The 22,055-nt window shown below is 46.8% G+C and overlaps 1 protein-coding gene, 1 non-coding gene and 1 pseudogene across 9 annotated transcripts in view; all 3 read right to left on the bottom strand.

The window, feature by feature from the left end:
• Window positions 1-10,327, bottom strand: part of LOC115197242 (C2 domain-containing protein 5) — a 54,422-nt gene extending 44,095 nt beyond the window's left edge. For 2 of the 8 annotated variants that reach the window (XM_029758594.1, XM_029758598.1), the window contains exons 1-7: window positions 9,873-10,323; window positions 8,725-8,833; window positions 8,503-8,589; window positions 7,962-8,133; window positions 6,656-6,751; window positions 6,389-6,544; window positions 4,343-4,574 (exon numbers count right to left, since the gene is read on the bottom strand). In XM_029758594.1, coding sequence (XP_029614454.1) covers window positions 4,343-4,574; window positions 6,389-6,544; window positions 6,656-6,751; window positions 7,962-8,133; window positions 8,503-8,589; window positions 8,725-8,814 — 833 coding nt within the window. In that variant the 5' untranslated portion in view covers window positions 8,815-8,833; window positions 9,873-10,323. Of the gene's footprint in view, window positions 1-1,220; window positions 1,343-4,342; window positions 4,575-6,388; window positions 6,564-6,655; window positions 6,752-7,961; window positions 8,134-8,502; window positions 8,590-8,724; window positions 8,834-9,872 lie in introns of those variants that run through there. The other 6 variants (XM_029758591.1, XM_029758592.1, XM_029758593.1 and 3 more) reach the window with 5 other exon arrangements.
• A 10,313-nt stretch (window positions 10,328-20,640) lies between these two features.
• On the bottom strand, window positions 20,641-20,757 carry LOC115197832 (U5 spliceosomal RNA). The gene has a single exon (XR_003879073.1). It is a non-coding gene; the product is annotated as a U5 spliceosomal RNA (small nuclear RNA).
• Window positions 20,758-21,157: 400 nt separating this feature from the next.
• Window positions 21,158-21,325, bottom strand: LOC115197814 (uncharacterized; annotated as a pseudogene).
• Between the last annotated feature and the right edge of the window lie 730 nt (window positions 21,326-22,055).

Here is a 22,055-nt window from a genome sequence, read left to right as displayed (position 1 = left end):
AGGAGGAAAGCATGGCAGAAACACACAACACGGGCCAACCCAACACAACACTAAAGGGATGAGTAGTTTCTTGAGTTGGAATTTAAATTCACTTCCAACATAAACTGAATTGAAAAGGAATTGAGCCCAACAGACTCCCGGGTGACTGCCCCTTGGAGACAAATATAGTTGATTGAACTGAACTAAGAGGGATTGCTAGGGGGCCCTAAAAAATCTGCATTGCGGACAAAATTTCAGAATCCACACATTAAAACGGAATATAATGAATATTCAAAAATGTATTCAACTTACTAGAAAATGCATTAATTTGCCCAAGTTAATCATAAGACATGAATGAAATGCATCAGTGATTCGTATTTCCCAGAAACTTTCTGAAATGGCACAGGAATGCACGTCTGTGTGTGTCTGTGTGCGGTGCGCATGTATGTCTACACTTTGTGTAGCCGTTGGCGATGAAGCTAATGATAACAATCTTCAGGTCGAGATGGAAAGGCTTTCCCAAAAACCTTTTCAATTAAATGTTAACTACAAAAGTAGCCTATGCCTATCAGACAGAATGATATCATGATAATTTAAATCAATCCAGTGGCCATTTGTTTTGCAAACTCTGCAATCACATGAGCGCTACAGAAACACCACTCAAACAACGGTCTCTTCCTGGTTCGCACTTGCATTAAAGGGTAACTACACACACCTCAAAAGTGGTCTCCTGTTGTGGTGTAAACATTTTTGTGGACTTAGAACATCCAATGTTGTTTTTGTGAGCAGAACGGATTTTGGGAATAAACTCCACGGAATCAGGCAAAATTAGGACAGGTGGAAGGGATGGATCTGCTTGGGTAGGGGCTCAATGATTGGCTGCGGGGGACACAGGAAGAGGAAGTGTTTGGGGCTGGTGATGACAATCTTCTCATCCAATGGCAAGGAAGAATGGGCTCCGAGGTTGACTTTTTTGGGGGGGGAGAGACTGGTAACTATCTCACCGATGGCTATCCATTAGTTCCTCTGTCTCATGCTCTATTGCTCTGGCTCTCCCCCCAGTTTACCTCGCTCTTCTATGTCTGTCTCCTTATTTCTCTTTTATAATCTCTCCCTTTCTATGTACAAGTGAAGACCCATGAATGAACACAGAGATTCTGGGACTCCCTCCCTCCCTCCCAGGGAAGAGCCTTCCCGCTCTCCCTCCCTCCCTCCCTCTCGCTATTTTTCTCTGTCCGTACCAGTAAAGACCAGAGTAGGGACAGAGACAGAGAAGTTCTGGGAGTGGGACAGTCTCTGAGAGCTGCAGGCTGAGTGGACAGGGCTGTTGTGGCTGGAGCGACATCCGTGGGCCAGAGGAGACCTGAATCAATCACCATGTAGAGACGGACAGTGGACCGATCCAAACGCATACAGCAAGAGAAGAGCCAATCCATGTGCAGCAGAGGCAGAGAAGAAGAGAAACACAACACACCACACCACAACATTGCAGCAAAGAAAAATAGAGCACAAGAAAAGACAAGAAAAAATAAAGAGGAGAGGTTGTCTACCCCCTCCTTTTGCATTATAACACCCACCTACATGCAGCAGCTAAAGAAAATGCTTGCACCGGCACCCACCCTACCTTCTTTTATCTCTCCATTCATCCACCCCCACCTTCCACCGACCATACTAGCAGGAACAAGCTCATGCACAGCCCTCAGACACACACACAGTCAAATGAGAGAGAGAGCAGCACTAACATGCAAATGCACAGAGTAGAGCCATTAGAAAACAGACAAACAGACACAGGGGAAGGGGGCTGTGTGTGTGTGTCCATGTGCATATCTCAGATATGGCATATACTATAGCTTTGTCACATGATATAACACACACACACACCCCAAGTGTGACAGGACGTCTCATAGGGGGCGTTTGACGCTAGTTCCTACCTCACAGTAGGGCTGTTTGAAAAAATACATATACGTTTTTTTGGGGGAACAGAAATGCCTTCTTGAACATGTGAACGTTCATGTGCCTTAATTACAACCTTGTATGGGATCCGTAAATATGACTAAAATGTAAACTCATTAAACTAGTTTAGCCAAGGAGAAAGCACTGAGCTATATAGGGAAAAAGACAAGATCTTTCCTGGCTAGCCATGATTGTTCCGGGATATGTTCCGGGATTCATCGGATGGCATTGAGGAGTTTACCACATCAAGTCACCGGCTTCATTAATAAGTGCATCAACGACGTCATCCCCACAGTGACCGTACGCATGTACGTATCCTAACCAGAAGCCATGGATTACAGGCAACATCCACACTGAGCTAAAGGCTAGAGCTACCACTTTCAGGGAGTGGGACACTAACCCAGATGCTTTTTATAAATCCCGGTACACCCTCCGACAAACCACCAAACAGAAAAAACATCAATACAGGACTAAGATCCAACCCTACTACACTAGCTCTGACACTCGTCGGATGTGGCAGGGCTTGCAAACTATCACGGATTACAAAGGGAAACTCACCCACTAGCTGCCCAGTGACACGAGCCTCCCAGACGAGCTAAATGCCTTCTATGCTCGCTTCGAGGTAAGCAACACTGAACCATGCGTGAGAGCACCAGCTGTTCCGGACAACTGTGTAATCATGCTACCGTAGCCGATGTGAGTAAGACCTTTAAACAAGTTAACACTCAAAAGGTGGATTACCAGGACGCATACTCAGAGCATGCGCTGACCAGCTGGCAAGTGTCTTCACTGAAATGTTCAACTTCTCCCTGACCCAATCTGTAATACCTACATGTTTTAAGCAGACAACCACAGTCCCTGTACCCAATAATGTCAAGGTAAGCTGTCTAAATGATTATCACCCCGTAGCACTCACACCTGTAGCTATGAAATGTTTTTAAAGGCAGGTTATGGCTCACATTAACCCCATCATCCCAGACACACTGCACATCACATACCGCCACTACAGATGATGCACTCTCTATTGCACTCCACACTGCCCTTTTCCACTTGGCCAAAAGGAACACCTATGTGAAAATGCTGTTCATTGACTACAGCTCAGCGTTCAACATCATAGTGCCCTCAAAGCTCATCACTAAGCCAAGGTCACTGGGACTGAACACCTCCCTCTGCAATTGGATCCTGGGCTTCATGAGGGTAGGCAACAACACATTCGCCACACTGACCCTCAACACAGGGGTATGTGCTTAGTTCCCTCCTGTACTCCCTGTTCGCTCACGACTCCAACACCATCATTAAGTTTGCCAACGACATGGCGGTGGTAAAACTGATCACCGACAACGATGAGAGAGCCTATAGGGAGGTCAGAAACCTGGCAGTGTGGTGCCAGGACAACAACCTCTCCTTCAACGTGAGTAAGACAAAGGAGCTGATTATGGACAACAAAAAAACGGAGGGCCAATCACCCCCCATGCACATCGACGGGGCTATAGTGGAGTGGGTCAAGAGTTTCAAGTACTTCGGTGTCCACGCTACTAAGGATCTATCATGGCCCAAACACACCAACACAGACGTGAAGAGGGCACGACAATGCCTCTTCCCCCTCAGGACGCTGAGAAGATTTGGCATTGGTCCAGATCCTCAAAAAGTTATACAGCTGCACCATCAAGAGCATCTTGGCTGGCTGCATCACTGCTTGGTATGGCAACTGCTTGGCATCCGACCGCAAGGCGCTACAGAGTGTAATGTGTTTGGCCCAGTACATCACTGGGGCCGAGCTTCCTGCCATCCAGAACCTCTATACCAGGCGGTGTCACATTTTTTCTGAGACTTCTGCCACCTAAGCAACAGACTGTTCTCTCAGATACCGCACGGCAAGCGGTACCAATGCAGTCTGGAACCAACAAGACCCTGAACAGCTTCTACCCCCAAGCCATAAGACTTCTAAACAAGACAGCTAAATGGCTAATCAAATGGCTACCCGGACTACATGCATTGACCCTTTTTTGCACTGACTATGCACACACACTGGACTCTACCCACACACATCCTTACACTGACACCCCAACACACATACATAACATGCACACACATATGCATACTGACACCACACAATTACACACTATTTTTATTCGTCATTTACTGTGTATTTATTTGTCATCTTTAACTCTGCATTTTTTTTTGTATTTACCCGCAAGTAAGCAAGTGTATACTAAGCATGTGACAATTACAATAATACAATAAGATCATGTCAATTTGACATAAGCCTTCAGAGAAATCTGGTCACAAATGTAGAGAAAGGCAGAAATACTGAGACAAACAGGAGTCAGTCCAAAGGCAGGGCACAAACACATACACTCTCTCCCTCTCACACACACACACCATGCTCATGCATTCGTTCAATACTCACTCTTTGCTTTCCTTAGAGGGGGAGTTGCAGGCATTGGATGCCGGGGCGGTGTTGGGGTGTGTGACGTTGTTGGAAGCAGTCCCAGGGATGAGTTTGTCCAGAGTGCAGGCGGTGCCGATGGCTCGGACCACCAGACCCGACTCTCCCTCCAGATCAAAGCATTGCAGGTAGCCCACCACCGCATTACCACCCATCTCCAACACCTTCAGACCGATCTTCCTCTGCAGCTCACCTACACACACGCCTCGTTAGAAGCCCTGGGAGTTCTGATGTAATATACTCTAAAACTATAGAATAGTTCTATAGTGTAATATATATACAGTTTAAGTCGGAAGTTTACATACACTTAGGTTGGAGTCATTAAAACTCGTTTTTCAACCACTCCACAAATTTCTTGTTAACAAACTATAGTTTTGGCAAGTCGGTTAGGACATCTACTTTGTGCATGACACAAGTAATTTTTCCAACAATTGTTTAGACAGATTATTTCACTTATAATTCACTGTATCACAATTCCAGTGGGTCAGAAGATTACATACACTGAGTTGATTGTGCCTTTAAACAGGTTGGAAAATTCCAGAAAATGATGTCATGGATTTAGAAGCTTTTGATAGGCTAATTGACATAATTTGAGTCAATTGGAGGCGTACCTGTGGATGTATTTCAAGGCCTACCTTCAAACTCAGTGCCTCTTTGCTTGACATCATGGGAAAATCAAAAGAAGTCAGCCAAGAACTCAGAAAAACTATTGTAGACCTCCACAAGTCTGGTTCATCCTTGGGAGCAATTTACAAACGCCTGAAGGTACCACGTTCATCTGTACAAACAATAGTACGCAAGTATAAACACCATGGGACCACGCAGCCGTTATACCTCTCAGGAAGGAGACTCGTTCTGTCTAAAGATGGACGTTCTTTGGTGCGAACTGTGCAAATCAATCCCAGAACAACAGCAAAGGACCTTGTGAAGATGCCGGAGGAAACAGGTACAAAAGTATCTATATCCACAGTAAAAGGAGTTCTGTATCAACATAATTTGAAAGGCCACTCTGCAAGGAACAAGCCACTGCTCCAAAACCGCCATTAAAAAAAGCCAGACTACGGTTTGCAATTGCACATGGGGACAAAGATTGTACTTTTTGGAGAAATGTCCTCTGGTCTGATGAGACAAAAATAGAACTGTTTGGCCATAATGACCATCGTTATGTTTGGAGGAAAAAGGGGACGCTTACAAGCTGAAGAACACCATCCCAACCGTGAAGCACGAGGGTGGCAGCATCATGTTGTGGGGGTGCTTTGCTGCAGGAGGGACTGGTGCACTTCACAAAATAGATGGTATCATGTGGAAGAAAGATTATGTGGATATATTGAAGCAACATCAAAACATCAGTCGGGAAGTTAAGTCGCTCTGGATAAGAGCGTCTGCTAACTGACGTAAATGTAATGTAAATGTTAAAGCTTGGTCGCAAATGGGTCTTCCAAATGGACAATGACCCCCAAGCATACTTCCAAAGTTGTGGCAAAATGGCTTAAGGACAACAAAGTCAAGGTATTGGAATGGCCATCACAAAGCCCTGACCTCAATCCTATACAAAATTAGTGGGCAGAACTGAAAAAGTGTGTGTGAGCAAGGAGACCTACAACACTGACTCAGTTACACCAGCTCTGACAGGAGGAATGGGCCCAAATGCACCCAACTTATTGTGGGAAGCTTGTGGAAGGCTACCCAAAACATTTGACCCAAGTTAAACAATTTAAAGGCAATGCTACCAAATACTAATTGAGTGTACGCAAACTTCTGACCCACTGGGAATGTGATGAAAGAAATGGAAGCTGAAATAAATCATTTTCTCTACTATTATTCTGACATTTCACATTATTAAAATAAAGTGGTGATGCTAACTGACCTAAGACAGGGAATTTTCACTAGGATAAAATGTGAGGTATTGTGAAAAACTGAGTTTAAATGTATTTGGTTAAGGTGTATGTAAACTTCCGACTTCAACTATATATACACATACACACTATAGAGAGCTGGGTTATGTACCAGACATGAGGGAGATGAGTCGCTGGCGGGCCTCGTTAGAAGCCCTGGGGGTTCTGATGCGGTCGATCCACTGGTACTCCGGGTCCTCGTTCACCACCAGCTCCTCAACAAAACCATGGACCAGCGCCGCACGGTAACACCTCGGGATGGATGTTGCTAACACACGCATAAACACCTTATCATCATCATCATCATCATCATCATCAGCCATTTCTTGTGACTAGATCTCTCTACTATAGTACATCCCCATAGGGAACCAGGACTCACTGCAGAAGAACTTGACCCCACAGGAGGACTGTCTGAAGCGGTTTAGGTCATTGAAGAGGTCCACCTTTACCAGAACATTAATCTCCCCTCTGATACCTGTAGGAGAGGACAGAATGAACAGAAACATTACTACCAGACAAAAACACCACCTAACCCTAGAAAACCCAACTCTTCACAAACACACTCCTCTCCCCTCTCAAACCAGGAAGACAGGTGCTACATCATCATTACTAGATAGATACCGTTAAATAACAGCTTTTAGTAAGGCAGTCTTTACAGCAGAGAGGAACAACATGCATTTACAGGCTGTTACACAGAGAACACTGTGTATTTCTTTAGAGGCCTGGCTATGTATCTGAAAAGTACCACTGTGGCCATGCACCGTTGATGGGTAAGTATATAACTTGTGTCATAGATAGTGGAAGTATATAACTGACTGTGTATAGTGTGGTAGATGGGGAATTGCACTGAACAAAAATATAAAACACAACATGTAAAGTGTTGGCCCCATGTTTCATGAGCTGAAATAAAAGATTCCAGAAATTTTCCAGACGCACAAAAAGCTTATTTCTCTCAAATGATGTGCAAATTTGTTTACACCCCTGTTAGTGAGCATTCTCCTTTGCCAAGATAATCCATCCACCTGACAGGTGTGGCATATCAAGAATCTGATTAAACAGTATGATCATTACACAGGTGCACATTGTGCTTGGTACAATAAAAGGCCACGCTAAAATGTGCAGTTTTGTCACACAACACAATGCCACATGTCTCAAGTTGACAGAGCACGCAATTGGAATGTTGACTGCAGGAATGTCCACCAGAGATGTTGCCAGAGAATGTAATGTTAATTTCTCTACCATAAGCCGCCTGCAACGTCGTTTTTGAGAATTTGGTAGCATATCCAACCAGCCTCACAACCGCAGACCACGTGTATGGCGTCACATAGGCGAGCTGTTTGCTGATGTCAACGTAGTGAACAGAGTACCCCATTGTGGTGGTGGGGTTATGGTATAGGCAGGCATAAGCTACGGACAGTGAACACAAGTGCATTTTATCAATGGCTATTTGAATGCAGAGATACCATTACGAGATCCTGAGGCCCATTGTGAGGCCCATTTTCTTTAAGGTATCTGCGACCAACAAATGTATATCTGTATTCCCAGTCATGTGAAATCCAAAGATTAGAGCCTAATTAATTAATTTAAATTGACTGATTTCCTTAAATTATGTTTAACTCAGTAAAATCTTTGAAATTATTGCATGTTGCGTTGATATTTTTGTTCAGTATCTATAAGAAACACACCGTGTATAGTGTCGTAGATGGGGAACCATCCAGAGATGACAGTAGCAGCCTCGCTGGACAGCAGAGGGTCGATGTCAATGTAGACCTTCCCTATTGCGTCGTTGGCACTGTAAGTGTCATGGTCCAACACTGTGATCTGTAACGGCTCATCCTGCAAATCCTCATCATCCACCTAGAGGGGGGACAAAGTTGGGGAAACAAGAATACAGGACAATCATGTTGACTCTATCGGGTTCGCCCCAGGATTTCTTAACAAGGTGGTGCTGCTGAGTACGGCCGGGGGATGCCCGGAGGGGGGCAAAGATTTTAGCATTTTTTACTGACATTTTTTACTAACATTTCCTGCAATCTAGAGCAAAAATGGCAAATAGAGTTGTTTTTTTAGATTGTGGCGCAGCCAGACCACAAAGTGGCGAAGCGCCCCTCTTACATTCTTTGTGGAGAACCCTGCTCCAGCTTCTAAACTCTGTAATCCTATGCCATTCACAAACACCTTCCTTCACAGAGAAATAAGTCAAGAAGTCATATTCACACATTTTACCTCAAATTTGAACCACTCTGAGTTCCACTGTGGGTTAAGGGACTTGGGGTAGACATCCGTTTTGAAAGTTGTGTTGCCAAACTTGACCTGTAAGACACAACATCAATGAAGAACACCACAAGGCTAGTACTGCATCACTGTAACAAAGTGTGTTGAAAGGGTTGTAAGATTACGTTGACCTGATGTTTTTTTCAGGGTAAACTGAGAATGGCCCATGCTCACCTCTACGAAGGCATCAGTGAGGTCGCTGGCTCTGTCCATGACTGGTAAGTGACGCCCCGCCACAATCTTAGCTTTCAATTTACCCGGCATGATTCAGCTTTGTCATCACCTTCAGATCAAAGAATTACAGGTAAATCATTTCATTACTACAATACCAATATTGTGTATTTTACCTGTATTCACCAGATCATGATAAAACCTGGCCAGCAGCATACCACCCTGCATCCCACTGCTGGCTTGCTTCTGAAGCTAAGCAGGGTTGGTCCTGGTTGGTCCCTGGATGGGAGACCAGATACTGCTGGAAGTGGTGTTTGGCGGGCCAGCACCCTTTCCTCTGGTCTAAAAAAAAAATATCCCTAGGGCAGTGATTGGGCCATTGCCCTGTGTTAGGTGCCATCTTCCGGAAGGGACGTTAAACGGGTGTCCTGACTGTGGTCACTAAAGACCCCATGGCACTTATCGTAAGAGTAGGGGTGTTAACCCTGGTGTCCTGGCTAAATTCCCAATCTGGCCCTCATACGGTTACCTAATCATCCCCAGCTTACAATTGTCTCATTCATCTCCCCTGTAACTAGTCCCCAGGTTGTTGCTGTAAATGAGAATGTGTTCAGTCAACTTACCTGGTTAAAATAAAGATGAATTGATTCATGAGCTACCAGATCTAAAGGTCACACTGCAGTTGTGGCTACTGAGTAGTAGAAGGCTGATACTAGTCCTCCTTGGACCTGACATGGTCAGGTGACATATGTTGGTGACAGTTGACATAGAGATTGACATGTACCAGAAAAGCAACATATTCTGGCCATGTAGCTAGCTAATGCTCTACCTTATTACTTGTTTCACTGACGTTACTGTAAGATAGGTTAGCTAACTGGTTTATAGAACTAGGTTACTTGGATGAGTTAGTCAACTACTGATTCTGCTAATCAGCCAGTTAACTAATTGAGAGCTTATTACAACAGTTAGCTTAGCTAGACGTAAGCTGGCGTTACTGCATAGCAGTTGACTGACATGCATGCATAACATTAGCTAGATAACGTTACCTCCTGTATTTCTGTGCGACCGGGTCGCCACACATAATTAAATCTAGTTATGTTACATACAGTATAACAAACTGGCTGTTATTAGACGTCATTGAGTGTCCTTACCAGGACTATGTCATACGAGAGAGCTGGGGAAACAGCAGCGTTTTTTCAGCCGGACTTTGTTGACAGCCCGCGCGCCAGACCTCCGCATCTCTCCCAAACATAACGAGATCTTCTCTCAAAAGCCTGGTAGATGTGGCTAATATTTACTCTAACGACGCTTTATGGCAATTGACTGCTTAAAAAATATATAAGCTAATTCATATTTCAAATTCACTGCACACACATTGCAGTTAGCATCCCCGGCCAGCTCAACGAATGGAAAATGCTAGCCAGCGCTGTCTTCTCTTCCGGTGGAAAGGTGGTCGTCACTAAATCTTGTTCACGAGATGTAAAACTGTAACACCGGCTTCAAGTCAGGCGTTTTCATACTTAGCCCAACTGAACGCATGATGCCGCTATTATTCCATTTACGTCGTTTGTAATCTTACTTTACGCTTTACTGTGGCCAGCCAGCAATACACTTGTTTCCCAAATGGACCGGATCGTCCGTAAAACATCCTCCACTCAGGCTGCACATGTGTCCGTAACCTCCTTAGCTCGATTTAATGGCTTGTTGGTGAAAAAAACGGGGGACATATGCATACTGTCTTAATAAAACAACATTTTCAACCACCATGCTAGAGTGGCTAATGCTAAAGTTACTTGCTGATGTTGCCCACCATGTTCAACCAGGGGTAAACAACAGGCGCAAGAGGTGTGCAACATCCAGAAGTTGTCCGAAACTCCAAAAAACAAAAACACGATTTTTTTCACATACAGTTGAGTAAATCAACTCCTTTGCACCCTGAATGGAGGATGTTTCATGTACAAACCGGTCCATGGGGGCCAGTCATTTTTTACCGGCTGGACACATTAGTCAGACAACGACATAAAAGGAATAATAGCGCCATCTTGCGGCCGGTTGGGCTGTCCCATACACAATGAGGTGAAGTGTGTACAGTATTAATATAACAGTAGATGTAATATGCACTAAAATAGATACATATGCATCAGCTTTTGCCATATCACTTATGCCCTTCAAAATTATCCACAATGAGGGAGAGATAGAGTGTGCATGTGATGTGAGTGTGGCTGTAAGTGTGCACATGTGGACGTGTTTAACTATAGTTGTGGGGACCAGAAGTCCCTCAAGAATAGTAAACAAACAGTAATTTAACCAACTGGGGGCTCTGGGCTCGAACACCGATCGTCAGATCGTAAGCCACAGTCACTACCCCTTTGGCCAACTGGGCTTTGACGAACAAAGAGGCAACGAGGTGAGCTTTATGGTCAAATTTCCAATCAGTCCAATTGGTCTGATATTGGCCCACACCTGGGGCTCATTAAGCCCTAGTTAGGGTTAGGTATTTGTTTGGTGGAGCACACAAAGAGAGACACACACACACACACACACTCGGGAAGGCAGGAGAGAGAAGCTATGAGCAGCAGACTAAGACGTGATTGTGGGTTATGTTCCAAGCTGAATATCGTGCGGATAGACCGACATTTCAAGTCTGTCCATGCACTTAAGCCTGCTACTATTAAATGGAAGCGTGCCATGCAATCTTGCCGGCTTTCAACTGAGAGACATCAGCCCGAATCATGGCAGTGTATGCAGCCTAACAACAGTGTTGCACCGCGGCTGGAGCCCTGTGAGAACCCTGTGTATTTGCAGTGTGTTGAAAGCGAGTTGTCCGTGGATCAGCAGCTGTTGGACGAGAGTGAGCAGGCGGTGGCGACTGCACAGTCAACCAGTCAGATCGGTGGTGAACCATGCTCGGAACCGAGGGAACAAGGCTGCGTGGTGGCGACTTCCCCGGAGAGCGAGAGTGATGAAGGCGGCGGTGTGGAGTCCAGAATTGAAGGTTGGAGGAATGTAATTTTGACTGAATATGAACACTTTTCTATGGGTAAAAACCCTTCAGTTAACCTCTTACATCTAGACGTTCCGCTAGCGGAACACCTGCTCCAATATCCAATGATAGGCGTGGCGCAAATGACAAACTCCTCAAAAATCCTAAAACTTCCATTTTTCAAACATATGACTATTTTACACCATTTTAAAGACAAGACTCTCCTTTATCTAACCACACTGTCCGATTTCAAAAAGGCTTTACAGCGAAAGCAAAACATTACATTATGTCAGCAGAGTACCCAGCCAGAAATAATCAGACACCCATTTTTCAAGCTAGCATATAATGTCACAAAAAACAAAACCACAGCTAAATGCAGCACTAACCTTTGATGATCTTCATCAGATGACACGCCTAGGACATTATGTTATACAATACATTTATGTTTTGTTCAATCAAGTTCATATTTATATCAAAAAACAGCTTTTTACATTAGCATGTGACGTTCAGAACTAGCATTCCCACCGAACACTTCCGGTGAATTTACTAAATTACTCACGATAAACGTTCACAAAAAACATACATTATTTTAAGAATTATAGATACAGAACTCCTTTATGCACTCGCTATGTCCGATTTTAAAATAGCTTTTCGGTGAAAGCACATTTTGCAATATTCTGAGTAGATAGCCCAGCCATCACGGCTAGCTATTTTGACACACACCAAGTTTTACCCTCACCAAACTCCGATTTACTATTAGAAAAGTTTGATTACCTTTGCTGTTCTTCGTCAGAATGCATTCCCAGGACTGCTACTTCAATAACAAATATTGGTTTGGCTCAAAATAATCCATAGTTATATCCAAATAGCGGCGTTTTGTTCGTGCGTTCAAGACACTATCCAAGGGTGACGAAGGGTTACGCGCCCGACGCGTTTCGTGACAAAAAAATTATAAATATTCCATTACCGTACTTCGAAGCATGTCAACCGCTGTTTAAAATCAATTTTTATGCTATTTTTCTCCTAAAAAAGTGATAATATTCCGACTGGGAGTCGTTGTTTACGTTCAAAGACGAAAGAATAAAACATGGGGTCGCCTCGTGCACGCGCCTCAGTCTCATTGTACTCTGATCGACCAATATCAAATTGCGCTAATGTTTTTCAAGCCAGGGCCTGCAAAGCCACCATTCAGCTTTTTCCCGGTTTCTGAGAGCCTATGGGAGCCGTAGGAAGTGTCACGTTACAGCAGAGATCCCCTGTTTTGGTTAGAGATGATCAAGAAGGCCAAGAAATGGTCAGAGAGGGCACTTCCTGTTTGGAATCTTCTCAGGTTTTGGCCTGCCAAATGAGTTCTGTTATACTCAGACACCATTCAAACAGTTTTAGAAACTTTGGAGTGTTTTCTATCCAAAGCTACTAATTATATGCATATTCTAGTTTCTGGGCAGGAGTAATAATCAGATTAAATTGGGTACGTTTTTTATCCGGCCGTGAAAATACTGCCCCCTATCCATAACAGGTTAAACGAATTGACAATAGTCGCACCAGTCTATCCCAAATACGGCAATTCCTCCGCTATATGTCAGAGGGCAAGGCTGATGAAGGACTGTGTTCTCTGGATAACTACAGACGTGCGTCTGAATGGTATGGTCAATGTGAAGACCGTTGTTTGGCACCATCCACGTAAAAAATATACCGATCCGATGTTCGAAGTTTCTTGAACTATCTTATTCAGTTCCGGCCAAAAGGTCTGCAGGCTAAAGCCAGTAAAATTCGAAAGTTGTTACTCTGCTTGGCAAAGATGGACAGGGATTCACGGCAGAGCCAGGCAACACACAGGGCAAAATTCTGCAAACGCTGCAGGGACGAGGTGCTCAGCGCTGCGGAGTTAAGCCGATTTGTTGAGCTAAGCAATCAAGCTATTCCTTCGGTTCTCAGTAGGCTGGAGGTCCGAGCCACCTGCGCTGATAGACGTAGGTTTGCGGCTCTCATGTCCAGCCGGTTGGCCATCTTTAATGGCACTCGACGATCCCCAGTCACCATCTTCAGTGAGAGGGATTTTACTGAAATAACCCCGGAAAGTGGGGGTTATCAGATGTCTATTTCAAGCCACAAAACGAACTATAGCTTCGGTGAGTGCAGAATTGTTCTATCTGGGCAGGAATACACTTGGCTTAAACGATTCCATCAGATCAGGCCTAATCTGAGTGGAATCACCTCAGACACAACACTCTTCTTTTTCACGTCCTGCGGTCAACCGAACGGCAATCTCTGAGTATGTGGGCCAGCTATTTGAAGAATTTGACATTGTAAGTAAAGTCACCTTCGGTACAATTCGATGAAGCGTTGCTACATTGAACTTTAATCAAGGCTCGGTTACAGACCGGGGAACTGTGGCTGACCGTATGTGTCATTCTCTGGAAACGCAGGCACGGTACTACCGGTACCATAATTTGCCTCGTAACGCCAGCCGAGCGCGGACACTAATTGAGGGACAAATCAACCCATGATTCACTGATAAAATTAAGAATATTTATTTGAAACTCACCCATGTCTTTGTGTGTCATTTGGTCACGGTTGAGAATGTATGATAGAGGGCAGGCAGGTGGGCAGGCAGGGTAGAGAGAGTAAGCCCAGAGGAATGGAGATATGGAGCTCCCCTGGTAACCCAAAATAAAACCAGATGCATATGTTACCGACACGTCCCCACCAAACCTTAACACTCATTCTTTATCCCACTGACATGGGACCGCAGTGGGGTGCTGAAACATGTGTAATGGGGGTGGTGATGGCCTTTAAAAGCATTTAAAACCTTTTTTTAAAAATGGTCCTGGTAACCCAAAAATAAAAGTGCAATTTCTGAGAAGTGAAACATAGCCGATTTTCTGAGATTTTTGGACTTAGTCGTTTTTCAGAGAATTTTTTAAAACTTCCATAAATCAGCCAGGCCGGCCTCCATTGACTTGGGCCCGTAGTAGGGTGCTCTCAGGGTGGGTATGTAGGTCTGTATACCCTTTAAAAGTATTTAAAACCGTTTTTAAAATGTAGTCCTGGTAACCCAAAATAAAACCAGGTGCACATTTGGACTTAGTCTCTGGAGCGAAATGAAAAGTGGGCACTTTGTAACTTTTTCGACCAATTTCTGACATTTTCAAATATTGATTAAAAATACTTCCTGAGGGGCTAGAGTTCCCACATTTTGGCTCATACCCTCTCTCGTGATGGGTAACAATTAGCCCCTGATTATAAAATTTCGCATGCATAGGAAATAATTTTTTCGGTAACGGGAACTTATTTTCAAAAACTTAACTCGATTTTCTATTATAATTTTTATGGAAAAACGGTTTAAATTATATGGAAATGTTCGTTTATATGTGCCCTTTCGTGCAAAAAAAAACCCCATCCGGATTGGAGTTGTACTTTTCGATTTATTCAAGTTTAAAGTGTTTTTTTGTGGTCCGGATTTTCATACGGGAGAATGGGGAAAAAAATATACCGTGTGAGTAACACAGTGAAGATCGGTAAATTCCGTATTCCCATCTTTACACAGTCATGCCCGTGTGGGGCAGACGGGTACCGGCGCGAAATCAGAAACCTGGTTTTTGACAACAAGACTTCCATGGCCTAGAAGCTCAGGGATAGTGGCAAACTACTAGTCCGATATAATAAATGCGAAACAGACACTTCTGAGGGTTGCTTGTCCCTCGGAACCATGGTAGTTTGGTCCATATCCCTTCGGCGACCGATTGATGGTTACTACTCAGGCCGAATAGGGAGTGCTTTATGGACACTTTTGAGGGTTGCTTGCCCCTCAACCATGGTTCCTTTGGTCCATATCCCTTCGGCGCCCGATTGGTGGTAACTACTCAGGCCGAATAGGGAGAACTTTATGGACACTTTTGAGGGTTACAAGCCCCTCAGAACCGTGGGTACTTTGGACCATATCCCTCCGGCGCCCAATTGGTCCTAAGTATTGATCCAATTTTCCCAGCTTGGGGGTGGGAGGATATTGAGCTCTGTCCTGGGCAGGTGCTCTATCCCAGCTATCACCTTGTGGGTTTGGGTCCTCCATGACCATGGTTCTTGTCCCAGCTTGCCACACGTTGCGTATCCATGGTTGTCCTCTGTTGTCGAGCCTGTTTTACATCTTCTGACCGATTTGCATTCTATTTCCACCTGGGAGGGCCCCTGTCGGCCGGCCTTTGGTCGGTGTTCAGACGGACGGTTACTCCCGCCCCACGTGGAATTGCCTCTATCGGGGGATCCCCTGTCGGAGACGGTTATCCCCGCCTTGATGACAAGCTTCAGCCGCGCTCCGTTCGTGCGAGATCTAGCCGACCCATCTGTCTCAGTGGCCCTACATTGGTGTTCCGATCGGGGAGTGGAGTACCCAGGTAGCGATGCCTGCGGATGACGTTCACCCATGCCGGACCGGCGCCAGAAACACATGTATTTCTCAAACCCTATCTTTTATCCACGTTGATGGTGTTTCGAATAAACCCTCCAGCTAAGACAAGATACCTGTTGAGCGGTGCCCCGGCACCTGTGGCTCCGGCCACGGGCAGTTCAGGGCAACCCGCTGGGCGCACGGTGGATTGACCTAGGGCCTCCTCCCCTCACGGGATAGGAGTGGTCCCTGGCTGTTCTCCGCTTAGTGTGCCCGGGTACAACCTCTATGTTGTGAGTGGCTACCTGGTTGATCCTGCCAGTAGCATCTGCTTGTCTCAAAGATTAAGCCACGCAAGTCTAAGTACACACGGCCGGTACAGTGAAACTGCGAATGGCTCATTAAATCAGCAAGGGACCTCATCAGGCACGAGTCCTTGCAAAGCAGCAAGGAGGTGTCGTCGGCGTACTGTGTCAACTTTACATGGAGACCGCCACTTCCAGGAATCAGCAAGCCCTCCACCCCTGTGTCTGCCCTAATGGCAGCCCCCAGAGGCTCCATGTACAGAACGAAGAGGAGAGCCGAGAGTGGGCATCCCTGCCTGACCCCAGACGAGAGGTCAAAAACGTCACCTAAGTGACTGTTAACGCTAACCCGGCACCCCGCTCCGACATATAAAGTACGGATCCATCCTGAAAACTTCTCCCCAAAATCTAATCTACCTAACACCCTGAATAGAAAAGATCTATTCACGCGATCAAAGGCTTTCGCCTGATCAAGCGCTGCTACCATTAAAGGCAGACCTCTATCTTCTACCCAAGCGATGGAGTCCCTGATCAACTGTAGGTTCCACCTAATAGTGTCCCTCTACCCCACACGTCTGATCCTCGTGGACGACGTAGGGAAGGGCTGTGCGCAACCGGTCTGCTAAGACCTTTGCTAAGAGCTTATAGTCTACACACAGCATGGTCAACGGCCGCCAGTTGCCCAGGTCAGTTGCTTCCCCCTTCTTATAAAGAAGCGACAGCACACCGACAGCCATTGATCCCCCTGGGACCCCTGTCTCAAGGATGGCCTTCAAGACTTCGAGGACCACTGGTCCAAGTATACCCCAAAACTTGAGGTAAAACTCGGCCGGCAGCCCATCCATCCCAGGCACCTTCCCTTTTCACATCCTCCTGAGAGCACTCTCAACCTCCTCGAGGGAGATCTGAGCCTCCATCACATCTCTAATGTCCTCCGGCAATCGCCGGGACAAGTGTTCTAAAAACACATTTCCCTGCTCAACATCTATTTCCCTCTCCTTAAATAAACCTCGGAAATGATCAGTTGTCACCCTGACCATCTCCTCCGGCTTTCTAACTATACTGCCATTTTCTTCCCTAACCCCATGCATTACCTTCCTACTCTGCCTGCCCCTAACTGACTTAAAGAACATAGCGGAACAAGTCTCATTGTGTTCTAAAAAGCCATTATGCGCACGCTCCAGGAAAGCTCGAGCCTTCCGCTCCTGCAGCTCCCTGAGCCGCGCCTTCAGGGCTGTGGATCTCTCCCAGTCAATCGACCCGCCGAGGTTGCCTGCCTCGTACTCGAGTTCAATCAACCTTTGGATACTTTTTTTCCTCCTGCAATATCCTATTATAAAAGCCCTACTCCTTACCATAACTAAATCCCACCACTCTAACACCCCTTCGCACATGGCCTCCGAAAGAAACCAAAAAAGGCGTTGACGAAAGCTTGCTCCTCCAGCACATCCCGATCTAATTTCCAGTACCCCCTACCGAAGAGACAGACTGGCGGCCCCACCTGTAGGAGCACCCCGTTGTGGTCTGAAAAGAACACAGGCAACAGCCGCCCAGACAACCGACCCAAAGACCTGGATAGAAAAATGTAGTCGAGTCTCCGCGCAACCCCCCTGGAGCTGCGCCATGTGGGACCCGCCCTTGTCGGAGTAGTGTGCAGGCCTCCATCAACCAGACCATGGCAAGCCATTAGCCCGGTGATGGAGCCTGCACTACTATCCCCCCCTACCCCTAAATCTATATTAAAGTCCCCCCCTATCACTAAGTGCCTATTTGTAACACACAGGGGCGACAGACAGTCCACCATCTCCCTCCTGTCTGCCGCCACCTGTGGCCCATACACCACCACTAACCTATACCTACTTTCTCTTAAAGTGACATCCACCCCCATAACCCTCCCCTGCATCACAACAAACGATCCCTCCACCTTCACCTCCCTATTTCCAAACAAAATCCCCACCCCCGTTGAATGAACCCCACCTATACCCCAAACTGACTCCCCCTTATCCCACTCCCTACTAAATCTGACGACAACCCCTCCATCCCTCAGGTGAACCTCCTGTAAAAAACAAACATCAAAACCCACCCCCTCTAAAAAACTAAAAACCGCCCTCCTCTTAACAAAGTCCCTCATACCCCTTACATCAACGAAATGAAACCCCAAAATAACCAAAAAACAGGAGACTCACCCGATGCTCCCCTGCTTCGTCTCATCCGGCGGGGACGTCCTCTCCTCTCCTGACGTCCCCCCGTCCTCCTCCATCTCTCCAACCCAGGATGCAGGCATGGTGTTAGGCCTTGGAGTGCCCTGCATCCTGGGTTCCCCACCAACACCCTCCGTTCCTGTTTCCCTGTAGTCTGCTGGACTGAGGTCTAGAGCAGGGGACCCCATCTCCCCAAGGAGGAGTTGAGATCCCCCCTCAGACCCCCAGCCCAGCGCCACGCCCTGGGAGTCACCCTCCACCAGATGTTGAGGGGCTGAGGAAAACAGCGAGGACAAGGGTGTTCTTCCCTCCCCCATCACACGCTTGGCCCCCCCCTCCCCCCCGACACCCCCCTCTCTCTCACAGCCTGTCAAACACACCCTCCTCTTCCCTTTCTTCTTTTGTGTTGGAGGTAGCGGGGAGACACCACCCCTCCTCCCCGCTATCTCCTCCACCATTCCCCGCATCTCTTCAACGAGGGCGCTCGACAAGCTGTCCCCCCACTCCTTCACTCCTTCTTCCTTCTCCGCTCCTTCTTCTGGTCCCGTCTCTGCTTCTCCTTCCATTCCCGCCACCGTTCCCTCCTCCACCTCCTCTCTCACCACTGTCCTAGTCTCCTTCTCTGTTCCTTCCGCCTCCTTCCCTTCCTCTCCTTCTGTTCCAGCCTCCTTCCTCCCGTCCTTCTCCTTCCGTGCAGTCTTTTCCCCTGTGCCATTACCTTCATCCGGGCCCTTACTTTCCTTTCTCCCCCATCCCCCGTTCCCCCTCCAGCTGCAGACGCGTACGACCTCTGACGAGCCGGGCACTCACGCCACAGGTGTGCTGACGAGCCACACCCGTGGCAAGCCTTGGGCTCGTCACAATCCTTGGCCTCGTGCTCTCCCGACCCACAGAACTTGCATTTTCTGGTGTTGCACGAGGCCAGGATATGACCATAGGCCATACACCTCCTGCAGAAAGGAGGCTGACGGGCATAGAATAATGTCCCCCTGTCAGCCCCCAGGGAGAACATCGCCGGAGGATGGAGGTAGCCACCTAAACCCTTCGGGTCCTCCCTGAGAAGCACCTGGAACCCTCTCCTCCCGTTCCAGAATCCCAGGGAGTCCCTGAGGTGCCTCGCTGAGGAGACGTTTTCCACGTATCTCCCCAGAAAGGCCCTCACCTCCTCATCCTTTACGTGCGGATTGTACATGGTGACGGTGACCACCCTGAAATTGTTCCTTGCCAGGCTGGTCACCTCGTAATGGCACAGGGGTCTTGCTCCTTTCCCTTCCCTCACCTTCTTCATAATGTCATCATGCTTCTCCTCCACATGAAACGGCACATCATATGCCTTCTCCATCGGGTTCCCCTGAAGGCATAGAACATCTTTAACCTGTAGATTCAGGTACCCCATCAGGATATTTCTCCCAAACGTATCTCGTCCCCATGGCTCCGTCTCCTTGTCCGTCCAGGAAAACCTCACGGTGTTGGCCAAACCAATCCCTGGAACCTGCCTGATCGGCTTTTGCTGCATCATCTCTTCCAAAAAATTGCTCTCTTCTACAAGAAGCCAAAGAAAAATGAAAATCGAAAACTCCGATTCCCACCAAAAAACAAAAAAATTTCCTCCCTCCTGCCTTCCTTCGACCTTCTGGCTCAGCGGGCTTTGGGGCACCTCGGTACCAAGCTTGATCTGAGCCAAAAGGCCGAGAAGCGATAACCCACAAATTGACCCCTGCACCCGCCGGGCCCCCGGGGGTCTCGGCAGACCTCAGCGGTTTGGCAAAAGTTGTCTCCTCCCCACCCGACGCTTCCCTGGTGACAGGCGGGTGTTTTTTCTAACAAGTCGCTAATGCGTCTTTAAAGTCACTAGCTCTTTAAGCCTAGTGCGACTATTTGTTCAAAGCCCGGCAAACACGCCAGTCGTCGTCGGGCTTGAACTCAATTGCCCGAGCGACTACTTTGAGTGGAAAAATATGCCGGTCAGTCGGCTTCAAGTCAAACGCCTGAGCAAAAAGTCTCGGCGTCATCTCTGTCAATTTCTCTTGAAACAAGATACCGGGCTCTGCCAGAAGCAAAGCCCTTCCAAAAATATGTTGAACTCGTAAGTGTTCCTCTCCACGGAAGTCTTTAGTAAAAGGCGAAAGGCTTGTGCGTAATGAAGAGAAACCAGAGTCGTATGGAAGTCAGAGGTCGGGGCCCGAGACACACACTGTGCACTCTAGGCCGGGTGCCCGCGGGTGGTCCCCGAACCCACTCTTCCAAGTTTGAGGGCTGTGGGTAAAAAGTCACAGACAGACAGACAGACAGACAATCCTGGTGAAGTGATTGTATTTTTTGGGGGGGTCAAAAACAGACAGACAGACACACACACACACACACACACACACAATCCTGGCCAATGTTTTTTTTATTTTTTTTATTTTTTTAAGTAAAATGGCGGGAAAACGGGGGACCCCATGAAGGGGGCTTCGCCCTTGTTTCAGTTTGGATGATTCTTCTTTTTTCATTCCTTCTCTTCTTCTGCTAGCTGTTTTACATAGCTTTGTGTATTTCTTTTTCCTTGACAATGGGAGAAAAGTGTTGCACCGTTCCCGGAGGTACTGCAATACCGGGTCGATGCGTGGAGCGGACGGAGCAAGCCCCATTTCCGACTCCCTGTTCGAAAAATCCATTTAATATGTAGTCCCCCGATGGGGGACGTATCAGATATTAAACTGATAAGAACAGATGATGATTAAAATATTTTATTACTGTTCAAAAACATAAGCATAATAAACAAGCCATCAACAATCATAATCATAATCATCACTACCAATAACATCAACACAAGGCATTTGAAATTCCAAAACAAATGAAACCCAAATTAAAACTCAGGGGAGCACCTTCCATCCCCCTCAATACTCACATAAACTACATACCTAAATCTCTACATTTCCCTATCTCCCCATACCTAACTTATTCCTTTTCTCTATTCCCTTTACCACAGTCCTAAACCCCCCTTCCACCTCTCCCGGGCAGCATGCTGCCCCCACTTCCTCTCCTCCCTCTTCATCCTCCCCCTCACATTTTCTTCCACCCTTCTCACTATCCCCTCCACTCCCCAATCTCTCCCTGTTTTTACCATGTTCTGTCTGGCTTCCCACAGCCCCCGTTTAAAGAGGCTTATGAGAAGCCATAGTAGAAATCTGTCCCTTACCGTCCCCCTCGCTCTCCCTACTCCTCTCTCTACCCGAGCCCACGACAAAATAAAATCCCCTCTTACCTTACCTAACAACACCCGTGCCCTAGCCCATACTACTCCGGCAAAGGCACAGTCCCAAAAGGCATTGCGCACTGTCTCCTCCCCGCCACAACAAGGTCTTGGGCAGGTGGGGGATCGCGCCAAGCTATGCCGGTACATGGTGGAGCGTACCGGCAAACACTTGTGGAGGCTCAACCAATTCAGGTCCTTGAGCCTGTTGTCCAGACCCCGC

This window comes from Salmo trutta, chromosome 7 (genome assembly GCF_901001165.1).
Source record: "Salmo trutta chromosome 7, fSalTru1.1, whole genome shotgun sequence".
In the NCBI taxonomy this organism is placed as follows: Eukaryota; Metazoa; Chordata; class Actinopteri; order Salmoniformes; family Salmonidae; genus Salmo; species Salmo trutta.
This window is presented reverse-complemented; position numbering and strand designations above follow the sequence as displayed.